The sequence below is a fragment of the Oxyura jamaicensis genome, chromosome 1 (genome assembly GCF_011077185.1).
Source record: "Oxyura jamaicensis isolate SHBP4307 breed ruddy duck chromosome 1, BPBGC_Ojam_1.0, whole genome shotgun sequence".
NCBI classification, from domain to species: Eukaryota; Metazoa; Chordata; class Aves; order Anseriformes; family Anatidae; genus Oxyura; species Oxyura jamaicensis.
In genome coordinates, this window is record NC_048893.1 from 94,726,394 (window position 1) to 94,739,073 (window position 12,680).

The 12,680-nt window shown below is 43.5% G+C and overlaps 1 protein-coding gene across 5 annotated transcripts in view; it reads right to left on the reverse strand.

Annotated features, from left to right (window-relative positions):
* MPZL1 (myelin protein zero like 1) overlaps positions 1-12,680 on the reverse strand; it is a 42,012-nt gene that overhangs the window by 18,040 nt on the left and 11,292 nt on the right. For 2 of the 5 annotated variants that reach the window (XM_035315234.1, XM_035315232.1), the window contains exons 2-3: positions 7,276-7,436; positions 5,484-5,697 (exon numbers count right to left, since the gene is read on the reverse strand). In XM_035315234.1, coding sequence (XP_035171125.1) covers positions 5,484-5,697; positions 7,276-7,436 — 375 coding nt within the window. Of the gene's footprint in view, positions 1-5,483; positions 5,698-7,275; positions 7,437-7,575; positions 7,725-7,912; positions 8,046-10,899; positions 11,149-12,680 lie in introns of those variants that run through there. The other 3 variants (XM_035315236.1, XM_035315235.1, XM_035315233.1) reach the window with 3 other exon arrangements.

The window sequence follows — 12,680 nt, forward strand, 5'->3', positions numbered from 1 at the left end:
GCTGGACATCGGTCAGCTGGTACTGAGCACTTGCTTTGTGCGCCACCTTTTTGTTCTTAATAAATGTTTTTTATCTCAATCGACAAGTTTTCTAATTTTGCCCTCCCATTTCCCAATTCTCTTCCCCGCATCCAGCTGGGCAGGGAAGAGGAGGAGTGAGCAAGCAGCTGTGTGGTGCTGCTCTTCCTGTGCTGCTGAACTGGACAGGCTGCGACTCCAGAGTGAACTTGAGCCAGAGGGACTGGGACCTGTGGATGAGTCCACGTGGGAACATGTACACCCCAAAGTACTTGTGATCATAGGTAAGTCCACTCCGGCAGGTGTCTGAAGGGTCCTCTGAAGGGACCGTGACCAACGAAAAGGCTGTGACAGATCAGGTACACCTTGAAGCAACTATGGCTGTGGGTAAGTCCACAACATAACAGGTAGACCTCTGAAGGGACCGTGGCTCACGGATAACACCATGCCAGAGCAGGTACACCTCTAAGGGACTGTGACCGAAGGACAAGCCCAAGCTGGAGCAGGGGAGAGGGGAGGAGTTCACTGCAATGTTAAACCTGCCGCAGTGGAGATTGCAGGCAATATGCATTTAAACTGTTGTAACCCATTATCTGAATTGCATGTTATGGGGAGCGCCACAGCAAGAACCACTCAAACCAACTGAGGATGATCCTCACAAGAAGTGGTGCAAGTGCAGCAGTGGCCCCACCTGAGCTGGCTTTTGCATCCAATAACCCTATGCAAGACACCTCCTCTCCTGTCCTGAACAACCACCATAACAGACAGAACCAAAATTACAGACTAAACAAACATTTTATAGGCATTTCACACGTGCAGTCAACAGACTAAGGGAATTATATCTGTATTAACTGATGGCTGATGACTAACAAGGGTGTACTGGAAAGCATAGGAACTGGGCATGACGTAAATGGTATAGAAAAAGGGGTGGATATTGTCCTCATTTTGGTTGGGATAGAGTTGTTTTTCTTTGTAATAGCTGCTACAGTGCTATGTTTTGGATTTGTAATGAAAACAATACTGATCAACGTCTTAGTTGTTGCTGTACAGTGCTTACACAGTCATGGTTTTCTCCAGTTCTCGTACTGCCCTGTTAGCAAGGAACTAGCAAAACTGCTGACCCAAAATGCCCAAAGGAATGTTCTGTACCGCCTGATGTTGTTCTCAATAATAGAAGTGGAAGGAGTTGGCTGAGGGTTGCCATTGCACCGAGCATCTGTTAGCTAGTGGTGAGTAACTGCATTTTGCATCACTTTTATTTTTTCCTTTGGGGTCTAGGGAGTTGTTGTTTTTTCCCTTCTTTGCTTTTTCTTTCCTCCTCCGTTTTCATGAAACTTTGTCTCAATCCACAAGTTTTCCAACTTTTGCCCTCCCACTTCTCTTCTCCCCATCCAGCTGGCAGGGAGTGAGCAAGCAGCTGTGTTGCACTGAACTGCTTATCAGGATCAAACCACAACAGTGCCTTTGAATAATTTACAACACCAGCCATATGACTCAGAATAATTACATTTATACACAGTTAAAAAATAAAAATAAAAAAATAAAAACATGCACAAGAGTCAAGATCAGCTAAGATCAGGATGGATTACATCCTATTACAAAAGCATTCTGCCTTTAACTAGAAGTACTACAAGACAGTATTACAGCTACAGCTATTGTCATACATATAGCCTGAAAGCCTGTTTTCAAGGTGTTCCAAGAGATCTGAAGACAACTGTTGTAGAATTTTCCCTGTGGTACCAAGTACTGCCAAACACAGGGTTCCTTTCAGAAACGGTGAGATTCTCTTGTCCCTATGCTCTGCCTATGGGGAAATGATGCTACACCAGACACCCTTTAATTTGATTCTAGACTTGTTGGGAACCGGTATGCAGAAGTGTTTAAGTACAACTTAAACACTTGCAGCAGCCAAACTGGATGTAGTGGGTTTATGTGGCAAGGTTTTGGTAGCAGGGGGCCATAGAAGTGGCTTCTGTGAGAAGGATCTAGAAGCTGCCCCATGTTAGGTAAGGGCCCCACTGCTGACCAGAACTGAACCAATAAGTGATGGTTTGCGCCTCTGTGAGACCAGATTTAAGACAGGGGAGAGAGAGAGAGAGAAAAAAAAAAAAAAAAAAAACACTGCACCACACAGCAGCTGGGAGAGTGAGAGGAGCGAGGAACAGTCTTGCAGGGGCCAAAGTCAGTGAAGAAGGAGGGGGAGAGGTGCTCCAGACACCGGAGCAGAAGTCCCCTGCGGCCTGCGGTGAGGACCATGGTGAAGCAGGGAGTCCCCCTGCAGTCCATGGAGTACCACAGTGGAGCAGGGTTCCATGCTGCAGCCCGTGAAGAGGAGCCCACGCAGGAGGAGATGACCTGGCAGGAACTGCTGCCCATGGGGGACCCAGGTTGGAGCAGTGTGCTCCCGAGGGATGGACCCCATGGTACAGACCCATATCTGGAGCAGTTCTTGAAGAGCTGCTGCCTGTGGGAAGCCCACGTCGGATCAGTTCAGCAAGGACCGTATCCCATAGGAGGGACCCCACAGCACAGGGGATGAGTGACCGAGGAGTAGCAGAGAAGAAGCGCTATAGACTGACTATAACCCCCATTCCCCTGTGCCGCTCGGGGGAGGAGGTGGAAGAGGGTGGAGGGGGGGGAAGGTGCTTTTGTTTTCTTTCCTTTGTTTCTCACTTCTCTAGCTCGTTAGTAATAGGCAATAAATCTTACTATCTCCCTATGCTGAGTCTGTTTTGCCCGTCATGATAATTACTGCGCAATCTCCTTGTCCTTATCTCAACCCTTGAGCCCTTTTCATTGTATTTTCTCCCCGCTCCTCTTTGAGGAGTGGGAGTGAGAGAGCGGTTGTGGCGGAGCTTGGCCGCCACAGTAAAACCACCACACTGGAACACCAGTTACTTTTCCTAAATGAATGAGAAAAAAATACTTCAAGTTCTCATTGTTGTTTGGTCTGATGAAAATATCCTAACAGTTAAACCGTCCAGCAGCATTTGTTTCAGCCCATACAGCATTTGCAAAGGGAAGATGTTATCTGAAGGCACGTTATTTCCTAGAACTATATCCTCAGAGCTATCTTTAACTGATCCTCCAAGCCACACCTTTTTGTCTTGCTGTTTCCCACACGGCAAATTGGTTACAGCTCTGTTGCAAGCTTCAGGATAGACATGGGAAAAAAAAAAAAAGAAATCAGGAACTTTCTTTTCCATAGGCGTATTGGGTTTACACAGTAAGGTGTCGGGAACTGCATGAGCTGCTTTCACAGCCAGCTCCAAGAGACCCATGAGTTGTTTTACACAGGCAGGATACAACTGAGCCCATCAGCCAAGATGACGGTGCCTCTGGGAAAGCGTATTTAAGAGAACAAAATGTTGCACAGCAGTAAGAAGGGGAAAAAAAAGGAAAAAAAGAAGGACATGGACCCATGCACATCAAGGTCAGAGAAAGATGAGGGAGAAGACGTGCTCCAGGCACCAGAGCCTGCGGCCCATGGAAAAGACCATGATGAAGTATGTTATTTCCATCCAGCCCACGAAGAAGATCAGAGTGGAGCTGCAGAGATATCCACACTGCAGCCTGTGGAGGTCCCCAGGAGATATCTACCTACTTTGGCAGGAAGGAAGCTGTAGCCCATGGTGAGCTCAGCCTGGAGCAGGTTTATCCTGCAGGACAGGGAAGGAGGGAACCTATACTGGAACAGGGGAAAAGTTTGTGGAGAAGGAACTGGAAGAGATAAGCTGTTATGGACTGAACTAAACCTCTCATTTCCCATATTCCCCAGGCAGAAGTAGATTCAGGAATGAAGGACTGAGGCCGAGTCTGGGAAAAGGTGGGGAGCTGCAGAGGGGATGGTTTTCCCCGTGACAGTAACTGGAAAGTGATCTCCCTACTTTTAAATTGACAAAACTTGTACGTCAAGGTATTTTCTCTGTCTTTTTTCCAAAGGCTAAATGAGAGAGCAGTTGGGTGGGCATCTGACCCATGGTCAACCCCCCCAAAATATGCAAATTGAAGTATCATCTCTGTTGCAAGAAGCAGTTAAGTGAAGTAGCACAGAAGAAAAATAGGTAGACATTTTCTTCCATGCATCACGATCCTTTATTTTAGGGAAATGCAGAGTCACTTGTGCATACTAAATTCCATTTTATTACCCGCAGATAATCCTCAGGCTTCACTTTTCCAAGATGATTCATTTAATATTGAGTTATTGTCTTGCTGAAGCCAACACACAAATCTGTTGAAAAATATCATCTGAATTAGTGTACTGAAGCGTCTCCATTTGTTTAATTTGGGTTAAAATCTGAAGAGGCTTTGCCAAGACGAACTGACATTGCCAAACCAGTGGTTGCTTTACTGCTTCTTCAGAGATACTACCAATGGAGTATAAGAACAATAAACTGACCTATTTTATATAGATCGCAAGCTTCTTCCAAGAAATGCCGAACTAAGTGACCTCCAAAAGGTCCCATCCAACTTGAGCTATTCTGTGGAAAGACGTGGGTATAGACCTTGCCTACAGTACATGGAATGATCTCATGAGCAAGGATATACTTGTAGCAGCAGCAGCATTCTAATTAGAGCATACACATGGGTCATCTCATCTAACACATTAAAAACTAATGGAATAGTTGTATCAGCATTGTCATTTATGAGTCCAACATTTATCCTTGTTTTATTGAATACAAATTTGGAAATCTGATCACTGTGAGAACTGTTTCTTTGCAGAAAGAGTCACACTTTGCCTGACGCCCAGCTTACCTAGAACAATCTAGGTTTTAGGTGGCCAGGGAAAATAAATAGCCAAACTGACATATGGAACATAAGTGCTCTTGAACTGTGATCACCATTCCCAAACACTAATCAGAAGCTTCAAATAACTGGAAGCAGCCAGCCCTTGCAGCTTACAATGGTCACTATGGATACTTTAAGAATGGCTGTGTAAAAGAGACAAAGTGGACATCCAATAACCTTTGCATGGAAGATAGTAGCATCTCCCTGTCAGCAGGTGTTCAGGGCAGATTATTAGTTTTGTTTTCCAGTGTGTATATATATATATATATATATATATATATATATATAGTATGTATTCAAAAACAAAAGTCACTTGCTCTCCAAATTTCTAAGTTAGCCTTACCTTTGATGTATCATAATACAGAAAAAAACATATTCATAGGAATCTTAAATAAGATGAGTTTTCACCACAGTTTCCATCAGCTTTTGCTAATACTTGTTAGAAATTTAGGAATTCATGGAAATAGGGAAGAAGTGCATGACATTCATTTTTTTAAAAAAACAGCTGTCAGACTATCAGTTCAACTATTAGGACCTAGAAGAAGAGAATTAAAGAGATTGTTGCTCCCTCCAGGCCACTCTCCCACCCCCATGAAAAGTGATATGGACATGGAAGAGGAGAGATGAAGAAAGGGAAAGTAAAATTAAAAAAAAAGAAAATCACACAGGGTGAATACCTTTCTCCACAACTCTAACTCGGATTTCTCCTGGTTTGACAACAATATCAGGTGGGTTCTTGACATCACAAATGTAAGTGCCGTTGTCCCGGAACTGCATGTTAGATATACTGATAGAAGCATCTTTCTTGTTAAGGTCTCCAGTCCAAGTGATCCTGTCTTTAAATGGTAAGTCCTTTCCAGGGTACGACCTTCCATTAAAGTAATAGAAAAACTGTAGTCAAGGAAAAGAGGATATAAGAACAATCCAATTAGAGATTACAGAGCTGCCATACTTCTCTCACTATTACAGCATTCTCCTAGAGTTCACTGTATAATACACAGCTAGCATTAGACATTCGTGTGTTGTGTTTTGTTCCCCCCACCACCACCTTAGTCTGGCTTGTTGTGTCTTGATCACATAACCATGCTATGGCTTATACCTCAATCACACTACCTCAATAGACTGCAAGTTTTGATTTTGTTGTTCCCTTCTTCCCCCCCCCCTCCCCCCCCTCTTTTTTTGGGGGTGCAGGGTTTGGTGGACCAGAAGGTGGGGAAAGAAAAACAAGGATGGTAACCTGGGAATAGACGAATAGAACTTCTTCCAGATCACAGCCATCTGTCTTTCAGGTAGAGGAAACCTTCTGCATCCTAGCAGGAAAAGGTTACCAAGCTTCCTATCTTGTATGTTGCCGTGTGTGACTTGCAACTACAGTATAGCTTAATTAACATGCAATACATTCCTTCCCCACAACCCTCAAGAAGTTCCACTAGTAATTTAGAACACTTCTAGCTGTGTTCCAGAAACCTTTAAGGTAACTAAATATAATGGTTTCCTGACTTCCAGATGATTCAGTCACACACTGGCTCTGCACTCCCTAGACCTGACCAAAAATACTTGAAGAAAGAACCTCTTTAGTGCTGTCTTTGAAAACTGTACTAAAACTGCACCATTCCTCACTATACCTGACCAAATTCAGAATGTGCAGCAATAGAAGTGCATAGAGCTGTACAAGACAAAGCCCACTTTGAGACATATTGGATGTTTAAGCACTGGTCATAATCTTAAGAGACAGATCCCGGCTGTAAAACAGAAGTACATTGTGAAATAAAGAATTAATCTTAACCAAGACTCAACCCAAGTTTTCTTCAGTTCAGCCTCCAGAGCATGGTTAAAGAAATTTAAGACTATATTCTAGCTTCCTCTTTCTACAGTCTTCTTTACAAAGCAGTCTCTGGGCCACAGAACAGACTGTTTACAAACCAGTCCTCTTCCATTCAGGTCATCTCCCAACACTTTACCTGGTCCTACCCTTGACCTGAGGGTTGTCTGTTCTGTAACTAAGGAGACTGATCTTGTTACAAATACTTTAAAAGGGAGACTAAACAGTACACAAAGAGAAAATACGCAACTTGCACAATACACAATGTTACACTGTAATAGTGATAATTCAGATTCCATGAGCAGCTCCACAGCTCATTTTCAAGTATAAGAAGATAAAGAATTTAGAAGATTCTTAGCTGCTCATCTACTTCTTATATAGAGCTACCACACCAACATACCTCTCCTCTGACTAAAACTACTAGTATATTTTCCAGCTGCTGCACACTCCAGCCTTTGATGAGATCTAACATATTGCAATACATTTAAATAACTCTTAAAAAAATACTAAAATGAGAGTGGTGGAGACAAGACAAACGGAAGAAGGCTCCAAACCACATTTACTTGACCTCAGAACCAACTAATAGATCTCTGAATACTTATCACAGCCTTCTGCCCCAGGTAGGTTCCTCTACAGCCGTTCCTTACTGAGATACGAGTTGCTGCTCCCTCTGGTTGAAAACTCCAAGAAACAGATGCTGCGCTGCTGATCACTTCCACAGATGTAAACGTGCATGGAAGCTTTGCATCTGTCCCATTCTCCACAAACATTTCTTCTGGAGTGCTGACCTCTACTGCGGATACTTCAACTGTATGAAAAAGGCAAAGAGAAGAAAGAAGGAAAAGAAGAGGCATCAGTGCTGATTTGAGAGTCAGGAAGTTGCAGTGGTAACAGTTCATATCACATTGCTTTTAAGGGAAAATTAAGAAGCAGCAACAACAACTCCTACAGCAAGTGTGTGTACAGGCACTGCATTATACCCATAACGTAAGCAAGTATAGAGCAGGTCAGTTCACTACTCTTTCCTTGTATTATCTGCTACAGGATGTTTTCCTTCCACAGATGTTTCCTTTGCAGCACTTTGTGGAAGTCAATTCTATAGTGCAAAGGATGAGCTTACACTCTTCCCTTCTAGCTGCCAGCAGAGACTGTAATAAATAAGCCCCACTGGAGGAACTAACATGTTGGATCCAGCTATTACTCAATTTCCTCTGCAGCTCACATCTTGTTTCCCATTTCTTATTTCTTCAGCTTTTCTCAGCTGTAGCTGGAACAAGAATTCACCTTTACTAAAATGAGGATTAAACCTCTCTGGGTCCCAGCCATGCTATCAGCTTCTACTCTTTGGCATGGTTCAAGGTCTTCATGTGTAAGACCTCATAAGTAGTCAGTCGGATATAGTTTAGAAGCACGAAAGTAGTTTTTTGTTTGGTGGGGGGGGGGGGGGGCCCCCCATCATGAGGCTTATGCATAGTCAAAACAGCAAACAGACCACAAATAACCCGCAGCTATTAAGTAACCAGGGTTTACATTGTGATTGCACCAGTAGTATGCCTACAAGGTAAGTGAAATTCATCAGGATTTGGAAAAACCTGATGAATGTATTATTTGACACTTTTTAAACCACAAAGATGCTATCCAGATTTAAACAAAGATACACCCATACATTTATTCAAGTTTAGGTTTAAAAAAAACAGGGAGAGTGACCTTGCGACAAAACAAAAGAATTTCTCTCCTTGCCTGCGTCATATCCATATGAAAGCAAAAAAGTCTTGGAAAAATATCTCTACAGGTGGGGGCACACATGACACGTGTCCCCAGTAACTCAAATGAGAACCACGTTTTGATAATGTCAAGACTTACAGCACAGAGGCAGTACTAGTAAGCTGCTTCCAATCAAGTGATTCTATGTTTTTGGGCTACAATACGTTTTATTTGGGGTATTTATTCCCTTACTAGAAGAAGAGAGCAAGCCTTCCCGTTTCCTCGCTATCTTGATTTCACAGAATCACAGAATTTCTAGGTTGGAAGGGACCTCAAGATCATCGAGTCCAACCTCTAACCTAACACTAACAGTCCCCACTAAACCATATCCCTAAGCTCTACATCTAAACGTCTTTTGAAGACTTCCAGGGATGGTGACTCCACCACCTCCCTGGGCAGCCTGTTCCAATGCCTCACAACCCTTTCAGTAAAGAAGCTCTTCCTAACATCTGACCTAAAACTCCCCTGGCGCAACTTTAGCCCATTCCCCCTCGTCCTGTCACTTCTTCTGATTTACTTCTTCACTTTGAATAAACTAGTTCTCAAAGTAGGCAAACTGAAGATAAACACTACAGTTGAAGACAATTAAAAGAGAAAACAACACCTAAGTTAGTCCTTAAATGATGGGCTTTACGCTTTCAGTCAATGACAGCAACCACCTCAGTAACCAGGGCCACGAGCACAGCGGGTACCAGCAGCCAGCCCTGCAAGTGTAGGTCCATTGGTGAGACAAGTGAGCAAGGAATGAGGAAAGCACCCCGGGTAAGCCAGGCACTCGGTGCGTGCACGGCCACGCAGGGTCTGCTGTCTCTCTCACTCAGCCAGCCTGGCAAACAAGTGCAAGGCAGAGCACGTGCCCAGGGGACACGGAAGGGACACGGAAGGGCCATGCAAGCACTGCAAGGGTGGAAGAATGAAGCAAGCCAGTTTAATTACAGTAACCAAAACCAGAAGAAGCCACCATTCATTCCCTCTGCCTTTCGAAGGTCATGCTGTTCACTCCTCAAACTCACTCTCTCGACATTCCCGTCAGGTTATGCCCAGTTCCCCAGCCTACCCTGTCACCATTGCTCTCGCTGCAAACAAATGAAAGAGAAACAGCACCCTAAGAGAGATTTTCATCAGGGGTTCTATCAGAGCTTCTGTTCTCTTGTACGTACTCTTGACTTTGGGCCAAAAAATATTCTTTTGTAAAACAATTACCAAATATTTGTTTGGAACACACAAAGGCTTCTAGCAATTCAATTAAATGAACTCCGAGCTGCTGTGCTTTATGTATTTTTTCCAGCTAATGGAGTGGAGAAGAAAAAAACTACTCCATTGTTTTGAGTCCAAGCCACAGAACAAGTCTGCCTTTCAAGCATAAAACAAGCAAGATGCCCTCAGCATTTGTGTAGGAAGAAAATAGTCTGCACAGACACTGTCTGCTTGTACGTGGTACAGAGAACCCCTTGCCACAAACAGGGAGTGGGTAGCACAGATCTGCTTCCAAAGAAGTCCCTGTTCTAACTTACTAGCAACTTGTGAAAGAAATATAGCAAAGCAAGAAAATCCAACTTCTTCCTTCAATCCAGGAAAGCAGGAACTATATAGTGTCTTGGACAGACATTTACAGTTTAATTTTCACTTCCTACTTGCTTGTCTCAACTTCATGTCTTTCTTTGCTTGTTCCCTCCCTGCCCCCAGTTAAATAAAAAGGTCACTCACTATTCGCCATTTCAGCACGCACAGCTTGAACCTCTTCCCCTCTGCTGTCTTACAACATGAGACAAAATGACTTGGACATGGTAGAGGGGCCACAACATTTGACATTTGTTTTTCCTTAGCCCTCTGCTCCCATACTTTTACTGATACAGCAGCAGTCACCACTACCCTGAAATCTTTAGCCTCTTCTACCGTAAAAATCCACATGGGTTATCTCCAGCTTTAACTCTTCTCTTTCTCTTTCCATTTTTGCCAGAGTGACATCCTTCTTCCAGCTCCATCTATTTAAATACTTCACTTGGAGAAAGCTGAATTTGGACTCATATTCTAGTCCCACTTATGCACTGGTCCACTCCTCAAGCTTTCTCAGCCTTAACTCCACTAACGAAGAAAAAAATTATCAGGAGACTGTCAGAGAGAATGCAGCTTTAGGAAGGGAAGGTCTGCAGGCTAGGTATGGCAAAAGGTAAACATTTATTTGCTCTTCTCCCATCGATCCTCACTTATCCCACCATCTTGTCCAACTGCCAAGTCCCAGTATTTCCATCTGAACACCTCTTCTAGCCTTCAATCACTTGAATTCTTTTCAAGAGAAAAATGCTTGTCTTTTCACCTACCATCAAAATGTGCCTCTCCAGTCATTTCTTTTTCCATCTCCAGTGCAGTTGGATTTGTTTTACTCCAACTACATCAATCTTTCACAAGTTATATTTTCAGCCCCCACACTCCAGTGAAAACACTCCGAATCACAAGTCCAATGACTCATCCCCTGCCAAGCCTCAGGACCAGTGCTCCATCCTTACCTTCCTTCTCAGACAACCCTCCTATTTTTCAGGTAGGACTAGACACTCTCACTTCATCCTTTCATCCTATCTTTTCTTCTTGTTCCCATAGCAGATCTTCATCCTTCACCAAGGCTCTCTATTTTCTTTCACATCTCTTTTCCCTCGATATCTTGTCTCTGGGATCTCATCTGCAGAACAAGTTCAGCTGCTCTCACTGCACTGACTGCTCAGATCTGTCTCTCTGCTCAAGGTCTGTCTCCTTCTGTTCAAGGAAAAGTCTCAGTCTGACACCTTTGTCAATGGGAAGCTGCCAGCTCACACTAAATGGAACTAAACCAGGGCTCATTTCTTCCCCGAGCCTTCCACCACCACGTTTATCACCATGGACCAGTGCCACGTCCAGCTCAACCTGTGCACCGTTTTTACTTTGAACTCTCTCCAGTTTGAGGGTACAGCTGGACCTTGCAGAGTCTTTCAGTTTCTAGCCACCTGCACAGCTGACTATAGTCTAAAAACTCCCTTTTGTATCTTATTCTTCATTAATGAATATTTTACTCTGGATTTCTGGACTTCTGTCAATAGATATGATTCTTTTTCTTAAAGTCATTTCAATTCCAAGCTGCTCTGCATCTCTCCCCTTTTTCCATTTTACAAAAATAAAAGCCATCTGCCTTTCACAGCAAGCATCTCATGGCCTATTTCCTAGCAGTTCTTATTCATGATCAGTTCAACATCATCTGCAACAGCTAACAAGTGGGCAGTAAGGGCTATCATTACTTAAAAAAAAAAACAACACACAGCACATCTGATGTACCCCCACCTCCCGTGACTTTATAGAAACATCCATATGCCACATTTCTCCTAAAAGAGTCTCTTAATTTACTATTAAAAAAAAAAAGTAGAAAAAGCAAGGTGTTACGACAAGATCAGCCACCTGCTGAAGTCACCAGGCATTGTCAGCTGTGTGGTATCTCATTTCTCCTTTACACAATCCATTTCCTCAACTGTAGCTATCAGGCTTCTGAGGCAAGTTATCTTCTTGACATTTATGTATAGCTGAGCATCCTGGGAGACCTGTACATCTTCGGGGTGCTCGCATGCTTTGGCAGTATTCTTCAGTTGCCGACCCCACAGCCCCCAGCAAGCCCAGGCACTGCAGACCACCTGCAGATCCACCATCAAGTTACACGGCACACTTGTCTAGCCTACACTTTGTCCTCCAATGTATACAATGCTTTGAAACCCATGGTCATAGAAATTACTGCTCAGGTTTCCACGCTGCAGCCCAAATCCTGAAGCACAGGACTTACCAGATTTCAGGTGCTAGCCCTAAACAGCCAGGTCAAAAGTCCAGTTCACTGCAACCCGGAAGCATCCGAGTTTCAGTAAAAGCACAAGCAGTCTTTAGTTGTAATAGTTTTGTATTAACCACATGACAGAAAGCGACTCACACATGGGTAAAAGGGCTAACAGTATTTCACACAGATCACACCTCCTCTATCAGGTTAGTCAAAGCGGAGAGTCACCCTCCATACTTCAGCTGGACAAGAAATGAAGACATCTGCCAAAGTAAAAACTATTTCACAAGCAGCAGAAGGCTCTCAGATCATTTGAATTCTTAACTAGGTGGTCATTAGAAAGAAGATACACAGCTTTGCTGATGAGTTGGGTGCACAGAGAGAATTAAAACCATTGTTCAATTTTTGCCTCGAGTCACTGGATCGGCAGAAGCACAAAAAGGAAGGACGGACCTTGGCTAGCCTCTTTTCCACAGTATGGATGAATTTAAAAACATTTAC